At 37.6% G+C, this 24,795-nt stretch overlaps 1 protein-coding gene across 5 annotated transcripts in view; it reads right to left on the bottom strand.

Annotated features, from left to right (window-relative positions):
* Positions 1–4,081, bottom strand: part of Musk (muscle associated receptor tyrosine kinase) — a 95,036-nt gene extending 90,955 nt beyond the window's left edge. For all 5 annotated transcript variants that reach the window (XM_027942989.3, XM_027942993.3, XM_027942991.3 and 2 more), the window contains exon 1: positions 3,890–4,081. In XM_027942989.3, the coding sequence (XP_027798790.1) occupies positions 3,890–3,968 (79 nt within the window). In that variant the 5' untranslated portion in view covers positions 3,969–4,081. The remainder of the gene's footprint in view (positions 1–3,889) is intronic.
* Between the last annotated feature and the right edge of the window lie 20,714 nt (positions 4,082–24,795).

Below are 24,795 nucleotides of genomic sequence, written 5' to 3'. Positions count from 1 at the left end.
TTCCCTTTCTGTTTTAGTAAAATCAGAGCCAAGACTTGGAAAATATTAATGCTTCACCAACATCATGAATGCAATATTTTTCTTCATTATGAGAAAACACTTGGTATTGGACAATTTTCAAATTCTCCAAAGAGGATATTCAGCATTGATAATCATTTGGTATGTCTTAGGAACTGACATACTAAATTGAAGATGTAATAAAGTAAAAGCTATTTTTTGTTATGATTTGTTGTAACATATAAGGTTCACTGATAATAATGCTCAATAACTACTTGTTAATCCTGTGTCATTAATTCCTTGCAACACAGCACCTCTAGGTCCTTGCCTTCAAGGGTGGCATTGGCACAGGCAGTTCTGTTGAGCCTGTTAGAATTTCTGAAATTGCCTCTCTCGGGGGGCACACCTTTGGGTTAAGCCATAGACTCATAAGGACCCATGTGAAACATGCCTGGATATTATCCAGAGGTGATTGTTACATCAATCATTGCCAATCCTTAGCACAATACTGGATTGTGTTAGGCACGTCTTCATTTTATGAAGAAATGGAGGCTTACAGAGACTGTGCTTTCCCTATAGGCAGAAAGATGTTGGGGACCTAGGAAGAGGAAACTCAATCTCAACATTCTCTTCTAAGCTTTAAGTGTCCTTGTTTCACTCTATTCATTATCCAACCTCTACCCTATGGTATTTTTTCATATAGCCCAAACTCTTTACCCTCTACTTCTTTAGCTGCACTGACCCTGGAAAGCAACAGTCATGAATTAATCCACCATCTGTCCTTGCTGCCCCTATGTTCAGATTGCACTGCTGCATAAAGCAAAACAACTGTTCAGGTCAGGGCCACCACAGAGCTGCTCCCTCAGCCCCAGCTGGGTCCTCTGCATGACCTATCTAATCCTTCTGTCATCTTCCTGAATGGACTACTACCCTCAGGTCCCCCTCACCCAACCCCTCACTGTCAGTCTACCCCAGTGACCTCAAGTCCTATTTCACCTTGGGCAAAAAGGTAGAAATTAAAGAAATCTTGACATTTTGCTCTTTCTTTCTCTTCTTTAAGGTCAATAATATTTGAAACAACTGTGTTTCCCTAAACATGCAATGAGTAACTCTTGCCATGCAGGTCAATATAGAGCATTCATCCGGGACTTGATGTCCTGGATTTCAATGACAGCTGTGTCCATACTGACTTAGTCATATGTTGAATCTGTGAATTCTATCCCTGTATACATATAATTTAAAAGAGAAGGTTATTCAATCATATCTAAAGATAAATCACTGGGACTCAAAAATTTCTGGGTATGGTAGTAAATGAGGTCATTTTAAAAGTTAGGTTTTGATAGGCGGTTTTTGTGCAAGTTAAACAAATCCAGAGTTGTTTACGTGAATTCCTGTACTCCCTCAGAATTTAATATCCTGCCATATGCTTAATACCCCGCAATAAAGCATTAAGTGTCATTGACGTATGTGGTTGAGGCACGTATTCAACAGAATGTTGTCTACTTTCATATATAGTAGTTTGTAAAATTCTCCTACTTGAGGTTATGAAATTAAGCTCATCATTGAAATGTCTCTCTAGTTGAAATGATGGAGAAAGATAATGTCCTTCCCCTTGTGTTTAAACATTAGAAATCTCAAATTAAACTAAAATAATAAACTATTGTTTGTATGTGTTGTGTATTGAGTTTGTTGAGAAAAATTATGTGCAGAGTTAGAAAAGAATCCTCCAATACTCTTCTACTATTAAATTTGTCCATTTATTTCATAAAACATAATTATAAAGATTCCTTGATTTCAATTATGATAAATGGTGTGGAAAAAAAATGCCACCTAAATAACTTTCTAATATTACCTTTTGCCAAGAATAGAGAAAACAACTATGAGATTATTTTGATGGAGTATTTTCATAACTTAATAGTATTAAGATATAGCATATTAATTTGGTTCTTTTCTATCAATATATTCCATGCACTTCAACATTTAACATTTTAACGACTGTGTTCTAGATATTACTTAGTTTCAGAGCTGGTTTATATATTAAATGAGTATTTGATCTCCTAGACAATACTTGGAGCTAAAGTTGATGTTGAACCCATAATAATTTAGATTTAATAAACGGACTAAGAACAAAATATTGTTTTTATTTTAAAATTTTGAAACTTAACTATAGCAATATATAAACTGTAAGAAACAAATTTGGAATCGTAATGATATGATTACTTTATTTCAAAGCCAGGAGTTTGGACGGTGTTACCTCTATGCTGCAGTACTTTGAAGTTTTCGAAAGAGAAATAGTGTATATTTGAATGAAGGCTTTATCTGAGAAGTTTAGAAACTGAAAATCCTTTCTTTCTGGAATACATATTAGAAGTTATTCATACAGGGACATTTGGGATTTTTTTTGTTTTATGTATCAAATCCTGATTTGGATCATCAAAATCAATTGTCCTGCTCTTTATAAGACTAGATTTTAGTAAGTTCCAATAGTTACTCATGTCACTTTTATGTAACTGCATGGTGTAGAGTAGCACAGATAAGATTTATGGCAATCCATAAGTCCAAACATCTACATGCTACCTTTCCGGACATCCGTTGTACGATCAGGAAGTATTAAAATAATCTGAAGAAGATGCTAAGTCTTTCTGGCTATTATTAGAGACTTGAAAAGATCTAGGTTCACTTTTATCTGAAGCTGCCTTAAAATATTCATGGCAAAGTAAGCATTTTAATACATTTGAATATACCATTCTGATCCAGTAAAATGGAAAAAGAGAAGCAACAAAACAAAGTAAACATATATAATCAGACCTAGAACAAAGCTGTGTCTTATTTTCATGTGGACCTTGACCATGGGGCTCCAAAAGTTTTTGGTGAACCACAAAATATAAAGATGTTTCCCATCTTAATGCAGATACTGCCTTCATTTATCTACACAATGCAAACTTCTTCAGCTGAAACACAGAACTTTTTTAACTCAATGTCAAACATTTTGTTTGAAAACAGTTTAATATCACTCAATTTACTTTCTCATCTCTCCTCTCTCTCTCTCTCTCTCTCTCTCTCTCTCTCTCTCTCTCTTTCTTTTCCATCTTTCAATGCAACCCTTAAACACTTGGCAAATCACGAATTTTCCATTCTCCCTGATTTGAAATGCGCTAGTGTCAGTTTCATAATACACTGGCCAGAAACCATATCGCTGTGTACATTCTTGCTACTGAAACAGGTGTTTGTCAGTTTCTTAAGTTGCTTTCCTTTCCCCTGAGGTGGTGTTATTTCCGGTACATTCCAAAGGCTCTGAAAAAAACTTTTGTGGGCTCTTGCCAAGCCAAATCATGACTCTGGCCTCAAAGGTATCAAAACCCATTGTCCTCAGACTGTCATTACATTGTCACTTTGTGTGCCTCTTATTTCTGACTTTTAGCAACTAAACTATTTATTAAGAATTTAGTGAACTTAAACTGAAAATGCAAATGAATTTAGTTCAAAGCAAAACACTTTGGGTGTCCAGAATTTGGGTGGATTATATTCCTGGCAAACCTGGTGTGAAAGGTTTTTGTCATCCGTTTAGACCACCCTGAAGTTTAACAAACATATAAACAAAACAAACGCTGATAGTTTCCAGTCTATCTGCAAATAATTCCCATAGGAGGGAACCTCTGCACCAACTGCTTGGCTAAACTTTTTATTGCAGAACTTAGGAGGGGGATATCAGTGGAGAGGAGACCGTCCACCAATTGCTTATGTATCTAGTTTCCTTTTTCTCTATACATTTCTTCCTGATATCACAAGTAAAAGTCAAGCCCATCATACTATGAATCAGTGATCATTGAACGCACACACACACTTTAGAACTGTGACAAAGCAACAAGAGGACAAGATTGCTCAAACCAACCTTTTGGAAGTTTCTCAGTCCCGCTGAAGGCAACCAGGGTGAGAATATGTACCAGTGGAATGTTGACGAGCTCTCTCATGGTTAATCCAGGCTCAAGCAGGAGAAGTTTCCCTCTGGACAACGCAAGGAAAATGCCCCACAGTTTACATTTTAAAGCATAGTTTGTTACAGTAGGGTTGTCCGCTAATGACTGTTGGTGTCAGCAGCTCCACGGGCTCTAAGTAGAATCAGGAATTCTCAGACTTGGCTGTAATGATGGACACGGCCAGCTGGTGTGTATCCACTTAGGCCAGTAATGCAAGTGGAGGGCTGGAGGAACAAGGGAAAGAAAATCCTTTCAGAATCCCTTTTAAGACAGTGGCAGAAGGACAATACCAGATGCCTATTGCAACCATCCCTGTATTCCCTGAGGTACAGACTTTCTGATCTTCTGATTTCAGCCCACCATCTCTCCTGCAAACTATGACAAGGGGGTCTGTTTAATTCTGATCACTCTCCATCTCTCACTCCACCCTCCACATCCAATTCATTCAGATTTTGCTAATTAAATAGTCCTTGGATTCTTCCCCTCTTTTTGTTCACATAGTATCATGCTATTCCAATCTCTCCCAGACATTCATCTTCTCTGATTGACAGTCATAGCATCCTGTATCTTCTCCCTGTCTGTATCTTATCTTCTCATCTCTTTTCAGATATCCCTTCCTGCTCAAAAACCTTTGGTGACCTGACATCATATAAAAACATATGTAGGGGCTGAGGTCATGGCTCAGTGGTGGAGCACTTGCCTTACATGTGTGAGGCACTGGGTTCGATTCTCAGCACCACATATAAGTAAATAAAGGTCCATCAACAATGAAAAATATATATTTTAAAAAAATGTAAATCTCTTTTTTTGTTGTTTCTAAAATTTTTGAGTTAAAATTTTTATTTTTATTTTTATTGGCATTTTTAATTGATTTTATTTTTTTAAATACATGACAGCAGAATGCATTACAATTCTTATTACACATATAGAGTAGTGTTGTTCTGGAGCAAGACTTTTATAAATGGTATCTTGCACTGTAAAAAAGTAGATGCTAAAGTAAAATAGATATGCTAGAGATGTTCAGGGTAAGCACTTTTGAAGAATAAAGGGGAAGGGAGTTTTTGTAGGAAGTAAGAACATTCAGATTGCAAAACTGGTGTGACCCCTTGAAATAAAAAGGAAAAAAAAAGAATCAGACAGAGCAAGAAGAGACTTCATCTTCAGTACAGCTCTGAGAAAGTCTCATCCATGCCTTTGGGGAGTCACCAAGCACAGATTACCTGCTGGGGGAGTTCTTAACTGGGCAGAAATTGTGGGGCTCTAATGGTTGGGAGAAGCCAGGGAGAGTGTAGTTTTAGTGTGAACACTGCCAGCTCATTACACACACGCCTTACAATAAGTTCTCATGAAGTCACACCCAAAGGCACACTTCCAAGGATGCCATAACATACTGTGAATTTCCTTTTCTACAGAACAATGTGTCTTAGAGATTATGTTAGTCAGTTTTCATTAATCAAATGAAATACCTGAAGCAGGTTACTTTATAAAGAGAAGAGTTTTATTCAGCTCATAGTTTTGGAGGATCGAGGTATCGCATTGGATCGGTTCTTGCTGATAGATCCCCAAGGTGGCACATGGCATCACATGACAAGAAACAGGGAGCAAGCATGCTCATTTCTATCTGTGGTCTTTTCTCCTAAAGCCACCACAATCCAATCATGGGGCCTCCACCCTAATGATCTTATTTAATCCTAGTAATTTTCTAAAGTAGAAAATTACTCATCTCAAAATACCACAGTCAGATAAGGTTTTCACCCTCTTAATACTATTAACATATGACTTTGGGGATTAAGTGCCTACATGAGTTACAGTAAACGAGCCTTATTCAAGCCCTAGCAAAGACTTTGCCATATGCTCTATTATTTCTATTGTATACATAGCCTTCCAAGTCATGAATGGATGATGGTATATTTAATTATGTCCTATGGATGAACATTTGGGAGGCCTTCAATGAATAGAAATCACTTTCAATTCTCTGCTATTACAAACAATGGTACATACTTATTCCTATAAACATTTATATTTGTTTTTGTTAAAAATTTCTCAGAGAGAAACACTGCCAAAGAACTATGGGATTAAAGGGTTGGCAACTTTTAAGTTATGAATGATACAGCTAAATTGCACCATACCTGTAATGGCAATGCACAAGAGAACAGATTTCACTCTCATCAACACTTCTTATCTTTGAATTTTTCCATTGAAGTAGAATAAGATGGCATTCCATTGTTGTGATTCACACCTTTCACTGAATACTGTTGGTAATGGAATTTTTCACATATTTGTTACCCTTTCCAGAAAACTTGGAGAATCAAAAGGATGTCCCAGGATTCTATTTTTTTTTTAATTTAAATACCTATTATTTTAGTCAGCTTTTGTGTTGCTATGACCAAAATACCTGACAAGAACAACTTAGAGGAAGAAGTTTCCTTGGGGCTCATGGTTTTAGAGTTCATGGTCTGAAGTTAGGCAGCACATCATGGTAGAAGGGCTCAGTGGAAGAAAGCTGATCAGCCCTGGGAGAGTCAGCAAGCAGAGGGAGAGGGAAGGGGGAAGGGGTTGCAGGAATGCTGGATCCTTCAGCCACGCCCCACCTGCCTTGAGTCACCTCCCAGTCAGTCCATTCAAATAGGATGAACTGATTGGGTCATAGCTATCATAATCTATTCACTTCACCTTTGAATATCCCTGCATTAGCAGGAGATTCTACCGTGACCCCCCATATATCACAACCAAGTGGCATTTAATACTCCATGTGGGAAAAGCATCATATGTGGGTTATAAAACCCATAACATTAACAGACTAAAGAAGAAGAATCAAATAATAACATAAATAGATTTATAAAAAATATTTCATAAACTACAACACCCTTCTTAATAAGAAGAGAAGGGGAGGAAGACTGTCCAAAAAATATTAGGGTGGAGATTAGAAGTATATCCATGATTTAGGTGGCCTATACCTAAAAGGGTGCAAGGGGACTTTTAAATGAAAATATTTGTCCATTGAATGAATGCATACTTACCTTATGCTGAGTATTTAGTAACAAACAGGATAAAGCAATGGATCTTAATGTCTGGTGAGGGAGTAAATATTAGACACTTTCACAAATAAGTAACTACTTTGTACTCTGGAGAAGTATACTGTAGTGAGAACTTATGTGAACAATGAACCTGACCTTCTTTAAAGCCTGGGAATGCTTCTCTGAGGAGGTGCCTCTGTGGCTGAGTCCTACAGGGTAAATAAGAGTCAGACAAATGAGGAGAGGGCTGGGTGTGGGCCACAACATGTAGTGAGAGAAAGATGTAGAAATGCTGGGGATGTGAAAGAACATGATGATGTGATGGAAATAAAATCATGTCAGAGGGCTCGAAGAACAGAGCACAAGGGTTCAACTACAGAGGCAGGAGGAGACACCATTTGGTGTCTTCAATGTCTCAATGAGAGCTTCATTTTAAAAGCACTGATATACCATGGGAGTGTAGATTGCAAATGAAACAATAAGTGAATAACATAACCTAAGGGGAGAATATTGAAGGAGATGAAAGCCGGATTCCCAATTTAGAGTGAAAATGGAGCATTTAATTATATGTTAGCAGGAACTTCCAAAGGGAAAGGTGTCCTGCTGAGATGGGTCAACTTCTACCCTATATGTCTTAGGCTGCTATGAGGGTCCCAGAAGGAAAGAGATGGCCCACTTAACTAGAATGAGGAGATATACAAAGGTGCGTGTTTTGAGAAACCACACAATTGGCATAGAACCTGTGAGCCACTAACAGATGATCCTCGCCCTCTCTAGACCTTTGAGTTGAGAAAAGGCAGAAAAAAAGGTTATTGGAATCTAGAGGCAGCAGTGACTGTGTGCAGAGAGCTTCCTAATATGAGATAATGCCTTTGGTTGAGGAGTTCAGCTCACTGGGATCTTTGATTTCCTGCAGATTTTTTACCATTGATCAGACTTAGCAGAAAACTAGAGGACGAGTAAGGTCATGGATAGAGGTCAGTTTCCCAAGGCACAAGGCAGGTGAAGAAATGGAGGTGGATCTGGAGAACAAATGAAAGGTCATCCCAGCTTACGTCTTTAAGGAGCCTGAGCCTTTCTTGGAGCACAGATGACACATTAAATAAGAGAGAGGCATGCCAGCATTCTAATTTGTTGTCCCATTATTTTCTGAATTATCCAATCAGCGCATCACATCTTTGCTCAGCTCTCTAATATCTCTCAGACTGACTACACTTCTCCTCCATCATACCACTCCCTTGCCCCTTTAAAGCACATCTTCAATACACCAGTGTGTTACAGTGGCTTATCCAGACTATGAAACAATCCCTAATTCAGTGCTTCTTTCTGGTTTAAGGTATCGGCTTGAAAACTGACCAAGAATCAAGGTAACTGTATGAAAACCGTGTGGAAAATTCTATGATGACTATAGTTCAAAGACCAAAGGTTGTCACATGTGCCTTAATAGTACTTAAGTACTGATTTGGATGTGAGGTGTCCCTGACAAAAGCTTGTGCATTATGTGATGTGGGAATGTTCAAAGGTGAAATGATTGTATTATGAGAGCTGTAACCTCATTAGTGGATCAATTCACTTGATGGATTAAAAATCTGAATGGACTGCTGGGTGGGTGGGGACTTTAGGCAGGTGGGGGTGTGGCTGGAAGAAGAAGGTCACTGGGGGTCTGGCCTTGGAGATTATGCCTTGTCCCTGGCTTCTCTCTCTCTCTCTCTCTCTCTCTCTCCCACCTGGCTACTATGAACCCAGCGCCTTCCTCAGCTGCACCCTTTCCCCCATGAAGTTCTGAATCACCTCAGACCCACAGCAATGGAGTCAGCTGACCATGGACTGAAACTTTAAAACATGAGTCCAAAACAAACTTTTTCTCCTCTAAGTTGTTCTTGCCAGGTGTTTTGGTCACAGCAATGAAAAGTTAACTAACACAGTGCTGAGAAAGAAGCCCTCCACACTATCTATTGGGGATACAAATTTCATAATCTACTTACTAGAGAAAACTGAGATGCTGTCATTATTTTTTAAGGCTTCATCTACCTTGAATGTCAGTCTACTCTGTGGGCTGTTTAGACTCTCAATGCTGGTGCAGAGAGATGTTAAAATAATTTTAAAATGTTGACAACTACTGATGCCATTTTATGACCTAATACTAATCATAAAAATATCTTTACAAGGGAGGCATTGTCCTCTACAATGAACTCTTTTTTAAAATTCAGCATTTGAACCTCTTTGTATGTTTACATGAGTTTTGGTAAAAGTCATGTACCTGCTCTTTGTAAAAAGTAAGAAAAGCAAATACTCACTCTTTTCATCCTTGATCTCTGGGTACAGAATAAATAACCTAAGCTCAGACAATCAGATGCCTTTGAAGGGACTTTGCATCTGGAACAAATAACAGAAAGAAGAGAGAGTTAAGATTTATTCTACTGGTGGTGGCATCAAGTGTTCAGTGGCAGTAGTGCCAACAGCATTCTGCAGTCATGGCGGTGCCTTCAGCAGTATCCAGTATCCACTGATGGCAGTGCCAGTGGCTGTTCTCAGTGTCCAGCAGCAGAGCTGTGTCACCCCGACCAGGCTGTTCCTCTGCTGAGATCTTGGCCATAGTTCTAGACACCTGACTGTCCTTCATTCCTGTCTGGCTCTCCATGGTCTAAGGATTCCATAAGCTATCCAATATCCTTCCAAAAAATTCTCTATTCATTGCAACAATAAATGCTTAATTTTGCAGTCAAGAAACATACGGCTCTGAAAGATTAAGAATTGTAGACTTGGGTGTGGTGGAACACGCCTGTAATCCCAGTGACTCAGGAGGTTGAGGCAGGAGATTGTGAGTTCAAAGTCAGCCTCAGCAATTCAGCAAGGCCCTGAGCAACTCAGCGAGACCCTGTCTCTAAAAAAAAAGAAAAAAAAAGCTGGAGATGTGACTCAGTAGTTAAGCACCCCCGAGTTCAATCCTCAATACCAAAAAATAAAAAATAACTGTAGTCTTACAACAAGTAAACAATGGAGGTAGATTTCTAATAGAATTCTGAGTTTATCTAACTTCTGATTATAATTTTTCTCCTTTAAACCACTACATCTAGATTGCAAATATAAATGTCACATGTCACATTATAATGTGTATTTTTAATGCCTTAGCAAGTTTACTGGTTAAACTAGTCCAAGCATATGGTTAATTTGTCTTCTTCTCTAATGTATATAACTGAGAAATCACGGAAATAGCTAACATGTTTATCCATTGAGACTAAAAAGACAATGGACCAAGAAAGAGCTATCCAAAAATCCCTTTGGACAAAGCCTGCCATATGTGGGAGAGTTACCCAGTTCTCTTTACAAATGGGTATAAACCATCAGTCAGGCTTAAACGGTGATCCAATGTACAGATGACTAATGATGAGAAAGATTTGGATCCTAGTGGGGGTTTTGTCTCAATGAGCTTGAGAAGGTAGGAAAGGATGCCTTCTTCTTTCTGAGACTCAACAGGCATAGCTTGAACTGAACTTCTAGCAAACCAGAAACTTCATGTATGGCTTCAGAATAAACCACTAATCCCTGCTATTTCTTGCGTATCTAGTAAAAAAAAAAAAATACCTCAGAACCTACTACCTTTAAATTTCATCTCATCTCCAAAGTACCCCATTATCTGTGGAGATAAAGGGGGTAATGACTAGAACTAGCACCTATGACCTTGGAAACATGAGGATTTCACCATCGGAACACTATCATTTATGGACATCCATAGCTTTCATCACCCACAGGATTGTGAATAGGAGATTTGATTATTGAATTCTATCTATTTAGCCTGTGGTCACTCATTCTGATTATGAAGTTTTGATCTTGGTGTATCAGTACCTAAGATGTTGGACAAGGCTGCAAGTTATGAAGGTATTTTAGAGTTTGATTTCTCTTAACAAGAAATGTATTCCCTCTTCCACTTTTACATCAATCCTACACATGTAACCTTAGTTCACACACTTTTTCTTAGACCTGGTAAGAGGGCTATCTGTATTTGAGTTTAATATATATTCAATTTTCCCAAACAGCTCCTAGCATTGCCTGGTAATTCCCCTTTCCTTCCACTCTTTCCTCCCCCTCGTCTGTTCTTCTAATGTTCTCCCTTCAATTTTCATGGGGCCCCTCCCACCACCTTTCTTTTCCTTTTCCCTCCCTAGCTTCCACATATGACAGAAAACATACAACCCTTAACTTTCTGAGTTTGGCATATTTTGCTTAATATAAAGTTCACAAGTTCTACCCATTTTCCTGTAAATGACATAATTGCATTCTTATTTGTGGCTGAATAAAACTCCATTAGGTATAAATACTGTATTTTCTTTATCCATTCATCCATTGATGGCCACCTCGGTGGGTTTTGTAATTTGGCTATTGTGCGGGTATAAACATGTTTGTGCAAGTATCACTCTAGTATGCTGACTTTAATTTTTAAGATAAATACTGAGAAGTAGTATAGCTGGGTCACACAGTGGTTCCATTCCTAGCTTTTGAGGAAATTCCATACTGATTTCTATAGTGTTATACTAATTTATGATCCCACCAACAGTATAAAAGTGTTCCTTTCCCCCCACATCTGCTCTAACACTTATGATTGTTTTGCATCCTTGATGGTTGCCATGCTAAATAGAGTGAGATGAAATCTCATTGTAGTTTTTATTACCCTAATTGCTAATGATGTTGAACTTTTTTTTCATATATTTGTTGGCCATTCATATTATTTCTTCTTTTGAGAAGTGTCTGTTTAATTTATATGTTCATTTATTAGTGATATTTTTGGTGTTAAATTTGGGGGGTTCTTTATGTATTCTGAATAATAATCCTCTGGCAGAAGAGTAGTTAGGAAAGATTTTTCTCTATTTACATACTTCATTGTTTCCTTTGTTGTGCAAAAGTTTTTTAATTTGATGCTATCCCATTTATTAATTTTTGATCTTATTATCTAAACTTTAGGAGTCCCATTTAGAAAGTCATTACCTATGCCTATATGTTGGTGTGTTGACCCTACATTTTCTTCTAGGGGTTGCGAAGTTTCTGTTTTACTTACTGTGTTGTTGATCCAGTTTGAGTTGACTTTTGTGAAGGGTGAGAGATAAGTATTGAGTCCCAGTTTTCTACATATGGATATCTATTATTCCCAGCTCCATTTGTTTAAAAAGGTGTCTTTTCTTCAGTATATGTTCTGGCACCTTTGTTAAGGATCAGATGATGATTCTGCATGGGTCTGTCTCTGTGTCTTCTATTCAGTTCCATTGGTCTAAGTATCCGTTTTTATGCCAGTACAATGTAGTTTTGCTACTATAGCTCTGTAGTATGATTGAAGTCAAGTATTGTGATGCTGCAAGCATTGCTTTTTGGGCTTGGAATTGCTTTGGCTATTCTGGGTGTTTTATTCTTCCAAATGAATTAGGAATGTTTTTTTCTAGTTCTGTGAAGAATACCAATGGTATTTTGATGGAGAATGCATTGAATCTGTATATTACTTTTGGTAATATGGTAATTTTACAATATTAATTCTGTGTATATATGAACATGGGAATCTTTCCATATTCTTGTGTCTTCTTCAATTTCTTTCTTCAGAAAAATAGATTTTAGAACAGAAAATAAATAAGCAAAAATAATCATGAAAATGTGGAAAAAAGAACAATTCTCCTGCCAAGTCTTAAAACATGTTATAAAGTCATAATAATTAAAATAGTGTAGCACCAGATTATGAATAAATAGCTCAGTGATAAAGATGATATTTTAAGTCAGTGGGAATAGATGACTTATTAGAATATTGGATATCCATCTTTAAAAGTAATTATGTAAGTACTTTACACATTACACCAAAGTTAAATTACAGATGAATAAAAAGTACTAGAAGAGAGCATGAGAGAATAGATATATATTATATTCACATGTATAATAAAATTTCATGTTTATGAAATCAAATATGTTTCAGATATACGTAATTTCATATATATGCATGAAATTTATATTACAGCTTTCATATAACACAAAACTTAGAAGTTACAGAAAGATGAATACAATTAAAATTTTCCTGGCAAAAAATATTTTCCAAAAGCCAAATTGAAATTAAAAAAACTTGCTGGGTCTGGGGTTGTGGCTCAGAGGCAAAGCATTTGCCTAGCATGTGTGAGGCACTGGGTTTGATTCTCAGTACCACATATAAATAAATAAAGGTCCATTGACAACTAAAAAAAATTAATAAAAAGGACTTGTTAAACAAATATGTTTCTCAATACATATCTTGCTTGAATTTTCACCAGTCTGTGACAATATAACCTAATTTTTTATGCTTGAAGTCTTTTTCTCTTCTTTGGTAGAGCTCTTTTTTTGTTGTTTTTGTTTGTTTGTTGTTATTGTTGTTATTTGTTGTTATCCTCATAAATTCTTTTCCCCATGAAGAATTTAATGTTTTTTTTTTCCAAAGTTAAGCCCTTGGCACTGCTACTTTTGCTATTATTAGAGTGGTTTTAACCATTTTGCAGCATCTCTCTGTGTATGACCCCCCACTTCTATATTTCTGTCTTTGGAAACATTTGTATATTGTGTTTCCTACATAGCTGTCCACAAGCAACTGAAAAACAACTGTTGAGATATAATATTAAATTAATCTTTAAAAGGGCTAATATTCAACTAGAATTAACAGTGAGATCAGAAAGACAGAAAACATTCACACTTTGCCTTATCTAACACTTATTCACTGCAAGGGATCCTTTAAAACAAAAAATGCCATTTATGGGCCATATCTCCACAATGGCTTTCTACTCATTATGCTAAAATACTTCTGTACATCACATAACTTGATCCTATACCCATTTCCAAATTCCTACAAATTAAGATGTCAGAGGCAAATTCAGGAATGAATAAGTGTTTGTCAATCAGTTTTTCGTCACTGTGACCAAAATACCTGACAAGAACAACTTAGAGGAGGAAAAAAATCTGCTTTGGCTCACAGTTTCAGAGGGTCAGCCTATGGTCAGTGGACCACTTCTCTGGGCCTCCCTGAGGATGAATGTCATGGTGGAAGGGCAGAGTAAAGGGAAGCTGCTCAGCTCATGGCAGCCAGTAAGCAGAGAGAGAAACAACATGAGCAGATAAGGACAAGATATAGGTCAAGGGCACATATCAGTGACCTAATTCTTCCAACCACATCCCACCTGCTTACAGTTCCCACCCAGTAATCCATTCCTATTATTAACACATCAAATAGATTAATCCATTGATGAAGTTACAGCTCTCAATATAATCATTTCACATCTGAAACTTGCTACATTGGATACCACGTTTCCAACACATGAGCTTTTTTAGGGAACACTTCTTATTCAAACCATAACAATGTGCTCCCTCCTATTGATGAGTTCAATGAAAGCCAGTGCTTTAGAATAGTGACTGGCATATGTATTATGTTTAATAAATGCTTTATATATAAATTCAAAACTTTTCAAGTTGACATGGCTTTAAGTTGATTCCTGAAACATGGGTTTTCAATGTTGAAGTACTCTAAGGGGTAAGATAGTGTTAGATAAAGAGCTAATCATCTATATCCAACTACACCATCAAATAAGGTCATATCCCTTTTTTGTTCTCCTCCCTGTCCTGATCTCTATATAAAGTGGGAAGTTATTATGGGGTGTTTATAAAATTTCTCAAGAACTATGGTCTAAATTGCCACTGACCAGTCTGTCTTGATTTAATTAATCTAAGGTCACAGGTTCCCAAGGTACCAGGAGAAATTAGTCATAGGTCACTAATATCAGTATGTGCATTACTAACCTCATCATCCTCCCTGAAACCTGGGAATTTCTTAATCTCTCATCTTAATGAACATTATCATCTTCTACTCAGCTTCCCAAGTCATTGCGCTATAAATCATCCCTGACACTTGTCCTTCGGCCTGTATTTAATCTGAGTCCTATCAGTGTTACCTTCTGAAGGCCTCTCTAATTTGTTCCTTCCTTACCACTTTCTGTCTCAGTGGAAGGCCTTCTTCAGCAGCTCCCTAATGGTTTTCCCTGTCAATCATTCCTCCACACCAACATCAGAGAGCTCCACCTAATACAAACACTTGCCGACATTGCTGTCCTGCTGGCGAAGTTCTGTCATTCCCCAGGGTTCCCGATGAAGTCCATGCTCCGTAGCATGGCAAGCCTCTGTTCACCTCTCCTCTCTCATCTTCCCTTTCATTTTAGGCATTTCAGTAGTTCCTTGAAATCACCGTGTTCTTTGTGGCCTCCATACCTTTCAATAAGTTTTCCTTTCTGTTGGGAGGTTCCTCCCCTGTTTCTTTCTTGTCGAATATTCCTATCCTTCAAGATTCCACCTGGCTCTACTTTACCTAAGAAGTTTAACTTTTTGCCTCAGTTCAAGTAGCATGTTCTCTCCTCTGCTCTTATTGGGAGCACCCATTCCGTGCTTGCCTCTCTAAATTTACAGCACACCGTGCAATAGAATCCTCATCTGTTCATGAATCTCTCATTCCACAAGAAGAGACTGATTTTTATGTCTTTTATTCCATTTCCTGGGTGTAGCAGAGCTCCTAATGTGTTCCTGCACTATATACCTATTTTTTAATCAAAGAATGAATAAATGAGACCACATCTTCTTTTCTCCTTAGGAATTTTGGGCCTTGGATGAATTTTTTTGATAAGGGGATGAAATAATTACAAGGGATTCTCTTGGTATATTCTCTTAGGCCTCATTTTTCTTTCCTCTTAGAGTTGCAATGAATCATACAGAATTGCTTTTATAACTTGAGGAAATGATTGTTTGGAGACATGCTCAACACTGGAGAGAAAGATGGACTGGGGTTTCATAATACTGGATGCTTGAAATCTATGCTTTCTATAGAGACAAAAAATATAATATATTAACCCAAGTCATTAGGGGAAAATTCTGGGCATATTCCATGTACAGGAAAAGAGATAATTTTATTTTGACCTTCCCTGGGCTTTATCATTTGGGATCCTGAGGACAGTGATAAGCAATGTCCTTGGTTGGTTCTTTTTTATAATGCAACTGGAACCTGGTGCCTGAGTGTCCTACAAGCCTCCTTTCTGTATCTTCATCTCTTCTGCCTCACTCAATCCTAAACCCCTTTGGAATTTCCTAAGGTGTTCTGGACTGATATGGAGCAGACCGGAAACCATCATCTGAGCCCCTACAAGTATCATCCCTATTTCTCTGTGCCTGTGTCCTTCCTTTGTTACAATAACTACAGTTCCACACTCCTACTGCATGTTCTTAGAGCACTATGGGAAAATGAAAAAACAATGAACTATATCATCTTCAAAAGAAATATCCCATCTAATAAGCCTTATTTCTCAGTTTAGTTCCACCCTCAGTACTGTTTATATATTACGACTACTGCTTAGAATTGTACAATTCAATCCCATTCAACAAACACTTGTGAGGCCCTCAGCCAGATACTGGAATCCAAAAGAAACATTGACGACTGCACCCACTAGGGCCTTGTGAGAAGAGAAGTTCTGGGCAAGGCTTGGAGCTCTGCAGAAGGATGAGAGCACTCCTTGCCAAATCTACCCTTAAAGTAGTAGAATATTCTAGGTTGCCTCAGTGATGGCCCTAGCATGGAGTCCCCTCATGTGATCCTCTTTCCTTGAGTGTGGGCTGGACTAAACAACTCACTTCTGAACTCAGAAGACAGACTGATGTGTCACTTCCAGGGTGTTATTAAAAAATTTTCTGCTTCCCTTTGGGGTATTGGACTGATAGAACTTGCTGAAGCAGAAAGAAGGATCAAAAATAATGTCCAGATTGCATAACCAGATGGATGTGTTGTGATTGAGTAAGGGACAGAAGATTGAATAAGAAAAAAAAAAGTTTAAGGAGGAAAAGGTTTTTAATCATGATTTCAGGTTTGGACATTGAGTTTGAGATCCTGTTCAGAATGTCTGGTAAGCAGTTCAAATTTAGGTCTGGAGATGAGAAAGGAGGTTTGGGCATGAGGATAAATTTGGGGACATTCAGTACATTGGTGTTGTTTATCCACCAGGAACAGAGATCATCATGGGAGAATATAGATGGAACAAAAATGAGAACTGAGCCCCTAGTAAAAACCTACTTTTATAGGCTGTTTTGAGGAAGAAGGGAAAGTTAATAAAGCAAAAGAGAGTGAGAAATAATTGTCAGGGAAGTTGGAGGAAATCCAGATGTTTGCATTCTTGTGAGAAGAAGGGGAAGGAAGTTCCTCAAGAGGAAGGGAGTAGTCAGCTTGACAGAATACTGAAGAGAGGATTAGGGTTTTCAGGAAGGGGAAGCATTAATCTAATTTGCAAAGCCAGTCACCTTGACAGGGTGGCTCATAGTTGCAAATTTGAGTTAGCAAGCACACACATACACACACACACAAATGTTATAAATAACATTTCACATTGCAAGTCCTTAGGAGACCTCTATATCGATTAATTTTAGTTTGATTTAATTTGATTTATGGGATCTTCATTTCAGAAAACAAGAGCATAATATATTTGAACTGTTCACACCATATTTAAAGCAACTTTGCAAATTGTTTCCCAAAATTACTAGCACTTTTTCTTACCAGGTGATCGAAAGCTCAAAAACAATCAACTCACCCTTCTCCTCACCTAGTAGCAATTGCCATTTTTGCACTCAGATTTTGAACCTATTTCTGTATATGACTGAATTTAATGATGGCATCTCTTAGCATCCTCTGCTAATAGTGCAGTCCACTTAGAGTGGCTCTGCTGGGCAAATAAGGGATCAGAAGTGTGTGATTAAGAATTAAGAATTTTCCAGTTTTGAAAAATGCACCATTTCAGGAAAGGAGAATCCTTCATTTGGCTCCTCAGCACCTCAGTGGCTCAGCAACACAAAATAACTCTGGGAGAATTATGCTACACCACTGAATCAGTACGGCACGTCAGTTTATTCATCGTCTATTTTTGCAACGATCTCTTTGAGCTGATGCGAGGATAAATAAATATGGCCTGTGCATAACTCTGATGCTCTCAGAAGATTTAAATTAATAAAAATATAAACTCACAGAGACAATCAGTTCTCCCTTCTCTTGGCCTTGCTTTTGTAATGTCCTGGTAATCACCAGGATTAGGGTAGGCAGATTAACTATGCTCTTGGCCCTCATTCAAAGCCTGGGTGTGTGGCCTGTGGACCAGACCAGGGGTTACTTTAGTTTAGCCCAGGGCAAGGAACCTGGACCGAACTGTACTGACCAGGGCAAGTTCTGGAACACTCGCGCTGTGACTTACAGTCTTTTATGTATTATTACAACACATACCTGAGAAGATCTTTTCTGTAGATTTCTCTTTTTGTGAGCAAATTAACTCTGAGATGTTATTTTGTCAATAGCCAGATGAAACTGTGATTGCCTCTGTCTCTCTGAGTTGAGAAATTTTTGGAGACTGTAATAAACTGGTTTGACCTTTAGGAACTCTTTGTTCTCTCAAATTTTATTTTTAAAAGTATTTTTCTGATTATAGCTATTCATTGTGTAAAAAAAAATAGGAAAAATATAAGACATTGAGAACAATAACAATAACAATCATTTAACAGTAACCAAGACTAATTCTGAGAATCAGTGCACTGGTTTAGTTTATGAGATATGCATGTGAACACGGGCTAAAATCTCATCTTACAGAATGAAAACAGAAGAATTCCTGTGTGATGAGATGAGAAAGTAGAGATCCCAAATAGGGAGAAGGTGAACAAATGAAGGTTCAAATATAGAAAGCCTTATCAGAAAAACCTAATTTTGAGTTTAGTGTCATAATGAGCTTACTGGAAACAAAGGGTAATTTTTGACATGACTATATCTTAATTTTAAGTAAAAAAAAATGCTTGTTTTTGTGTGGAAATGAGCTCTTTGAATGGTAGTTATGGCTAATGTCTAGAGGATGCACTTCATGTGTATATAAAGTTAAAAACAATGTTGACCCATTTTGGTTATTTTAGCAACAGATTTTCACACATTATCATTGTCAGTATTTTATGGTTGAAAATAACAGACAACAATATATAAAAATAATTTATAAGATTTTAGATGACCAAAATATCAACTCATCAACCAACAGAATCCTATTTGTGTCATTATTTAGTTTAAACTGAAAAAGTGTCATGGACCTAGTTTAATGCCTGGTACATATTAGGTGCTTAATAATGTTGAATGAATGAACCAGAGACTAAGACTCTTAACAGCAATGCAAGTTTTTCCTTACAATATATAATTGTTAAACAAGGGTTTTGCCCCACAGTATTTGTCAGTAAAACCTTTAAAATATGATTAAACAGACACAGTGATTACCTCTATTGTTAAAGAATTGCACATAGTTCTAATGTTCATATCCTTCTCTTTCTAGATTCTAAAAGATTTCTACCTTGAATATCATTATCCATAAGTCTCTGTTCCAGAGATGTCCCTCCTAAGAACTCGGAAATAAGGACAATATAATTTGCCATCAGAGTTAATCTCTGAAGTCCCCACAAAATGGATCAATACATAGTCCTAAAACACCATAGGGGGAAAAAAGCTGGAAGGGTTTGGGTATAACCTGTTTAAGATATTCACGTATTTAATATAAAAATTTTGTGGTAAAAAGTTCATCCTACTATAGTATGGAAAAATAAATATCTTGAGAGGTTAGTATCGACAGTACCCCTTTTGATAATGTCCCAGGGAAATTTAGCAACTAATTTTCCAATTTTTCCTAAAATTATCCTTTAATAGATGATATGAAGGCGGGTTATGTGGCTCAGGGGTAGAGCACTTGCCTGGCAGGACTGGGTTCAATCCCCATCACTGCAAAAACAACAGCAAAGATAATGATTTAACAACTAACTCTGCTTATGTGTTTAGGTTGTGCCAGTCACCTTTCCAACTACTGGAATCTATTAATGTATTTAATCCCCATTAGAATGCTGTGAGGCAGGTGCCATCACTGACCTCATTTTACAGATAAGAGAACTAATTTTATAATTCATTCAAGTGCATACAGTTATTAAGTGGCAGAGCCAGGATTTCAATCAGGAACCCCAAATCCAGCACCTGTGCTCTTAGCCACACCCACCCCAGGCATTGTTTTATCATTCAACAAATACACACCAAATGCTTGTGGCTGTGCCAGGCACGGCAGTAGGTGCTAAGAGCCCAGCAGGGCCCATAACAAACATATCTGCTCTCCTGGGGCTGAGAGTCTAGAGGTAGACAGAATTTAAAGCAACATGTAAATATAGAAGCACAAACTGAGGTAAGGTACTATAAAGAGAAAGTACAGGGTGCTCTGGAGTATACAGCAGGAGCCCTTAGGTAAGAAGATCAGAAAAGGTCTCTCTAAGAAAGTGATAATTAAGCTAAGATTACAAGGATTAGTCAAAGTTAGTGAAGAACGGGGAAAGAATGTCCCAGGCTTTGAGACGAGCATGGTAAAGTGTTTTCTAATCCCTTTGACAAGATCTCATAGGAAGATGGATCTATCTATCTTAGGCTAGGGCCATTAAAAGTAAATTTCTCTGTGTTCCCTTGTTTTAACTTCATGTTCATGAAGACCTCTTCTAAATTGGCTTCCCATACAATATGTACAGATTGTGCAGACATTTAGATTTTTTTCCATATTTTACTGGAGCATTACAATTGTACATAATGGTGGGATTCATTGTTACATATTCATACCTGCTCATGACATAACAATATAATTTGGTCAAAACCATTCCTCAGTATTTCCCTCTGTCCCACTTTTTAGCATTTTGATGAAGGGAGAGTTCTTTCTCCTGGTAAATTAAAAAAATGTGTACTTATACCAGTCTCCAGTACATACTTTTCTTGTTACCAAGTTGTCAACTTGAGACCCTGAACTTTCAAAGAAGGCCAGATCCTAACCTGGATTCCAAGTTGAGTTCCCACCCAGCTCCAACCTGCCTTTCCTTCCACAGTTCAGATATTTGTATTTGATCTCTCTCATTCTCTCATGTGTAAAGTTTTATAAATATGCAATATTTGGTAAAGTAAAATAAAAAAGAAAAAACTAAAAAGAATAGGGTAGTGAGCACACAATCCATGATTATTCTGATTAGTTTCGCTGAAAAGAAAGTCCATCTGGAAATGAGTCTGAATGAAATCATGTTTTGAGTATTTAGAGAACAAAACAGACACCATCTTGTCTTAGCAGTCATGTGCTGAGTGAGTAATGCTGGTATTCTTTTATGAGATTGTTTTAGTATAAAACTGTAGTAAACTGTGCTGGTAAGTGTTTCCCCACTACAAGCATGGAAACGAGACTTACTCATAATATTTATTTCTTCTCCAGAGTGCCTCGCAGACCTGAGACATCTGAACTAACAAAAGCCCTCCAACTTATAATATAACACAGCTGCTCTGAGAATTGCGTGCGTGCATGTGTGTGTGCTGTGGGAGGGGATTTCCTTGTATTTATTCATTTATGTGCCCTCTAGAGAAGGGGCAAGATCAGTCCAACTGGAATTCGAAGTGTCTTTACTGGGCATTTGTTAGATGTGAAAAGTTGGCTCATGCCTAAAGTATCATCCAGGCAGTGTGCAGCTGAGCCATAAAAGATGAGATTGTATATTGTTTAGGAACAGGAATGCTAATGGATAGCATTTTCATAGTGAACAATTCGTTTTTCTACCAATGCAGAATAAATGCATTTATTACCAAGAATTGGGTATTACATAGAAACTATTATCAAAAGACATGTTGATGTAATGGTTTTTCTATCAGTAATTATTTATGATCAGTATGTTAAATGGCAATACATATATTGTGCTTTAATTAGAGCAGAAATAAAAGAGTGATTTAATTCTTTAACTCTTTAATTTAGTTCTCCCAAATCGGTTGAACAAACCATAAGGAGATCTTAAATGTTACCAATTTAGGAAAAAATCTAGAGGCTCTAAGAAAAACGTTTTTTCTTGCTTTCCTTCCTCTTTGTCAAGTCTATGCATTTGTTCAGCTAGCTGAACTTGACCCTGAGATTACAGTGATGGGTTAGTCTCTAGCAGGGAGCTTGCAGTCTGGCTAGTGACATGGGTGAAGACATCAGCGATTATGAGAGAGCACAATTAAGTGTTAGAGAAACACAATGAGAATATTGGGGGAACAGTGCAGGCAAGGGTGAGGGAAATCTGGGTGACTTGGGGATTAGGGGGACAGCATTTGAGCTGAGCAGTTGTTAACTAGGCAGATGTGAGGGCAGGGAGAGGAGTATAGCCTACAGGCCTCTATGAGATATGGGGATATGACAAACTTCCTTGACTGACTTGTTTTGCCTTGCATCTTTCTATGAGCATCAAGAAAAAAATAATAAGGCAGGAATTCAAAGGAAGAGGTGACAAAATATAAAAAGAACAAACAGAGATCACTTTGTTTCTGGAGGAAGGTGATGAGGACTGACTAGCAGATCACTTGCCTTAGAAAGCAGAATCTCCCCAAAATTAAGAAGACATTTCAAAAGTCATAAATTTCATAGTCTAGATGTTCTAGGGCTTGAGTTGGAAGCATGCCATCTGATCACAGGATAACCCCCTTTGTTTAGGCTTTTGGGGCCACTGCTCACCACTTTCATGCTATAACTCTTCTGGAGAATCTAATAGGATTCAAAAGTAAGAGAGGTCTGAGCTACTCGCTGGGGACAAAGATGACATTGGGAAACTTCTTTCAAGGCCTAGGTCACTAACTTTCCGAGTGGTAAACATGGTGGTGAGTGGCAGCTGTAGGAATGGGGTCCTGGAGCACATGGTGCCGCCCCAGGTGTACAGGTTTTGAGAGCTGCAGATGAGAAACTCTCCAGAAATGAGCTTTCTCTGCCAGGAGCACACACTGCCCCACATCACTCTGCACTTAATTTGGGCCACTGGGCTGCTGGATCCAAACATCTGATTTCCAGGAAGATACACCAGGCTTTTATCATTCAAGTAAACAAGAAGAAATTCTTTGATCAAAAGTCGGGGGAAAAAAGAAGAAGAAAACAAACCTTAAGAAACATACTTTAAGAACAAATTGTAAAAAAAACAGAAACAATTTTTTTACATAATAAGTATGCAAAACTTTGAAATTTCTGATACACAAATCTACATATTGTATGTGAAAGAATGTGTGTGAATGTGTGTGTGTGTGTATGTGTGTGTTTGGTGTGTTTCACTACTCAATATCCAGTCCCCTTCCCTCCCATTCTTATAATTTGATATCACACATATCGAATTATAAAAGTTTCATAATAGAAATTAAACATTTGCTCACAGACTTGATAATTGGAAAATGGTATTTTATTATAACATGTATTCACATAATCACCTTGTACTTTCTTGATTAATGGAGTCAAGGGCTCTATCTTTCATTCAAGACACTGAGAGTTCTAGATTTTCCCTTCCTATGGCCAAAGTCAGCTTCCTGTGGGCACATGACCAGGATCAGCTACTCAGATGCTCTGTCCAGGATTTTGCATCTTGAATGCATTCAGCAAAGACTTCAGTCACCATCGAGGTGTGGGAGATGCACCTTAGCATCAGATTCTGGGTCAGCAGGGCTGGTGACCAGATGTTAGCAGAGTCCATCTGGTTCTGGTGCATAACTTTGACTGTGGTACCTCCTACCCGTTCATGGTCTTTTTACTCATATTTTGAGTTTGATTGTCTAATCTTCCTCTTGATTCATGAGCTTCACACTACTTTTCTTGCCATTCCTTTTCAATCTAAGGCAGAACTAGTGCTAATCAGTCTAATACAATGAAGAAGAAAAAATATTTCTTAAAGTTTTGCCTGCTGAAGGACATTGGCACTGTCTTTTGGACATTTAGAGTTTTCATAGATATAAAAATGTGAACACTTCTTGTTATAACCTATGAAAGTCAGGCTTTTTGATAATATCTCGCCAAAGTGAGGTCCTAGTGGTTGGGGGCTCAGCTGCCCTGTATTAATTATGCCTGTCTTGATTGACACCTTACTATCCATAAGTAGATCTCTGGTGATCACAGCTGTTCTCCCAACTTTTTGCATTCTTAATTGATACTAAATTTCTCTTACATGGTTGAAAACCCTAGATCCAGCTGTTTTCAACAGCATGACTTAAATGCTAGATCCTGGGCTCTGCCTCACAGCTGAATCAGGTTAAAAATGTGACCTAATTAATTATGTGGTACAAGCAGGTTTAAATTCTATTGTTGAATTCAAGCCAATATCTCTCACAAGCGGGTGTCATAAAAACTTTTGTGAGATCTTGTTATGGCTCAAAGAAAGACATGCCTGATTTATGAATTCTTGATAGCACTTAACATTTTATTTGGATTTAGAGATAACTCTAGGCACATCAATCAAGCAAGCTGTTTTCAAATCTTTCTTCTCAGCTGTTCCTGGTGCCAGATTGTCTAACAAATAGAGTCATAGACAGATGTAATTTGTGACTAGCAGAGCCCCTTCTCTGTCATGCCACAGGCCAGCTGGTGGCACAAGCCACAGTTCAGTTCACTGCAGTCGACATCTCTTGCCCCATCCACATGAGCCATGTTTAAATATCACACATATCAAATCATAAAAGTTTTATCATAGAAATTAAACATTTGCTCACAGACTTGATAATTGGAAAATGGTATTTTATTATAACATGTATTCACATAATCACCTTGTACTTTCTTGATTAAATAATATGTAACCATGGTAACTTGAAAAATAGAACTTGGGGGAAAAAATCAACAGGGTGTTATAGCTCAGAGACATGAGATGCACTAATATGTGTGTGCATGTATTTATGTACATGCATATATACGTGTGTGTACATATATACATAT

The sequence above is a fragment of the Marmota flaviventris genome, chromosome 13 (genome assembly GCF_047511675.1).
Source record: "Marmota flaviventris isolate mMarFla1 chromosome 13, mMarFla1.hap1, whole genome shotgun sequence".
Lineage (NCBI taxonomy): Eukaryota > Metazoa > Chordata > Mammalia > Rodentia > Sciuridae > Marmota > Marmota flaviventris.
This window is presented reverse-complemented; position numbering and strand designations above follow the sequence as displayed.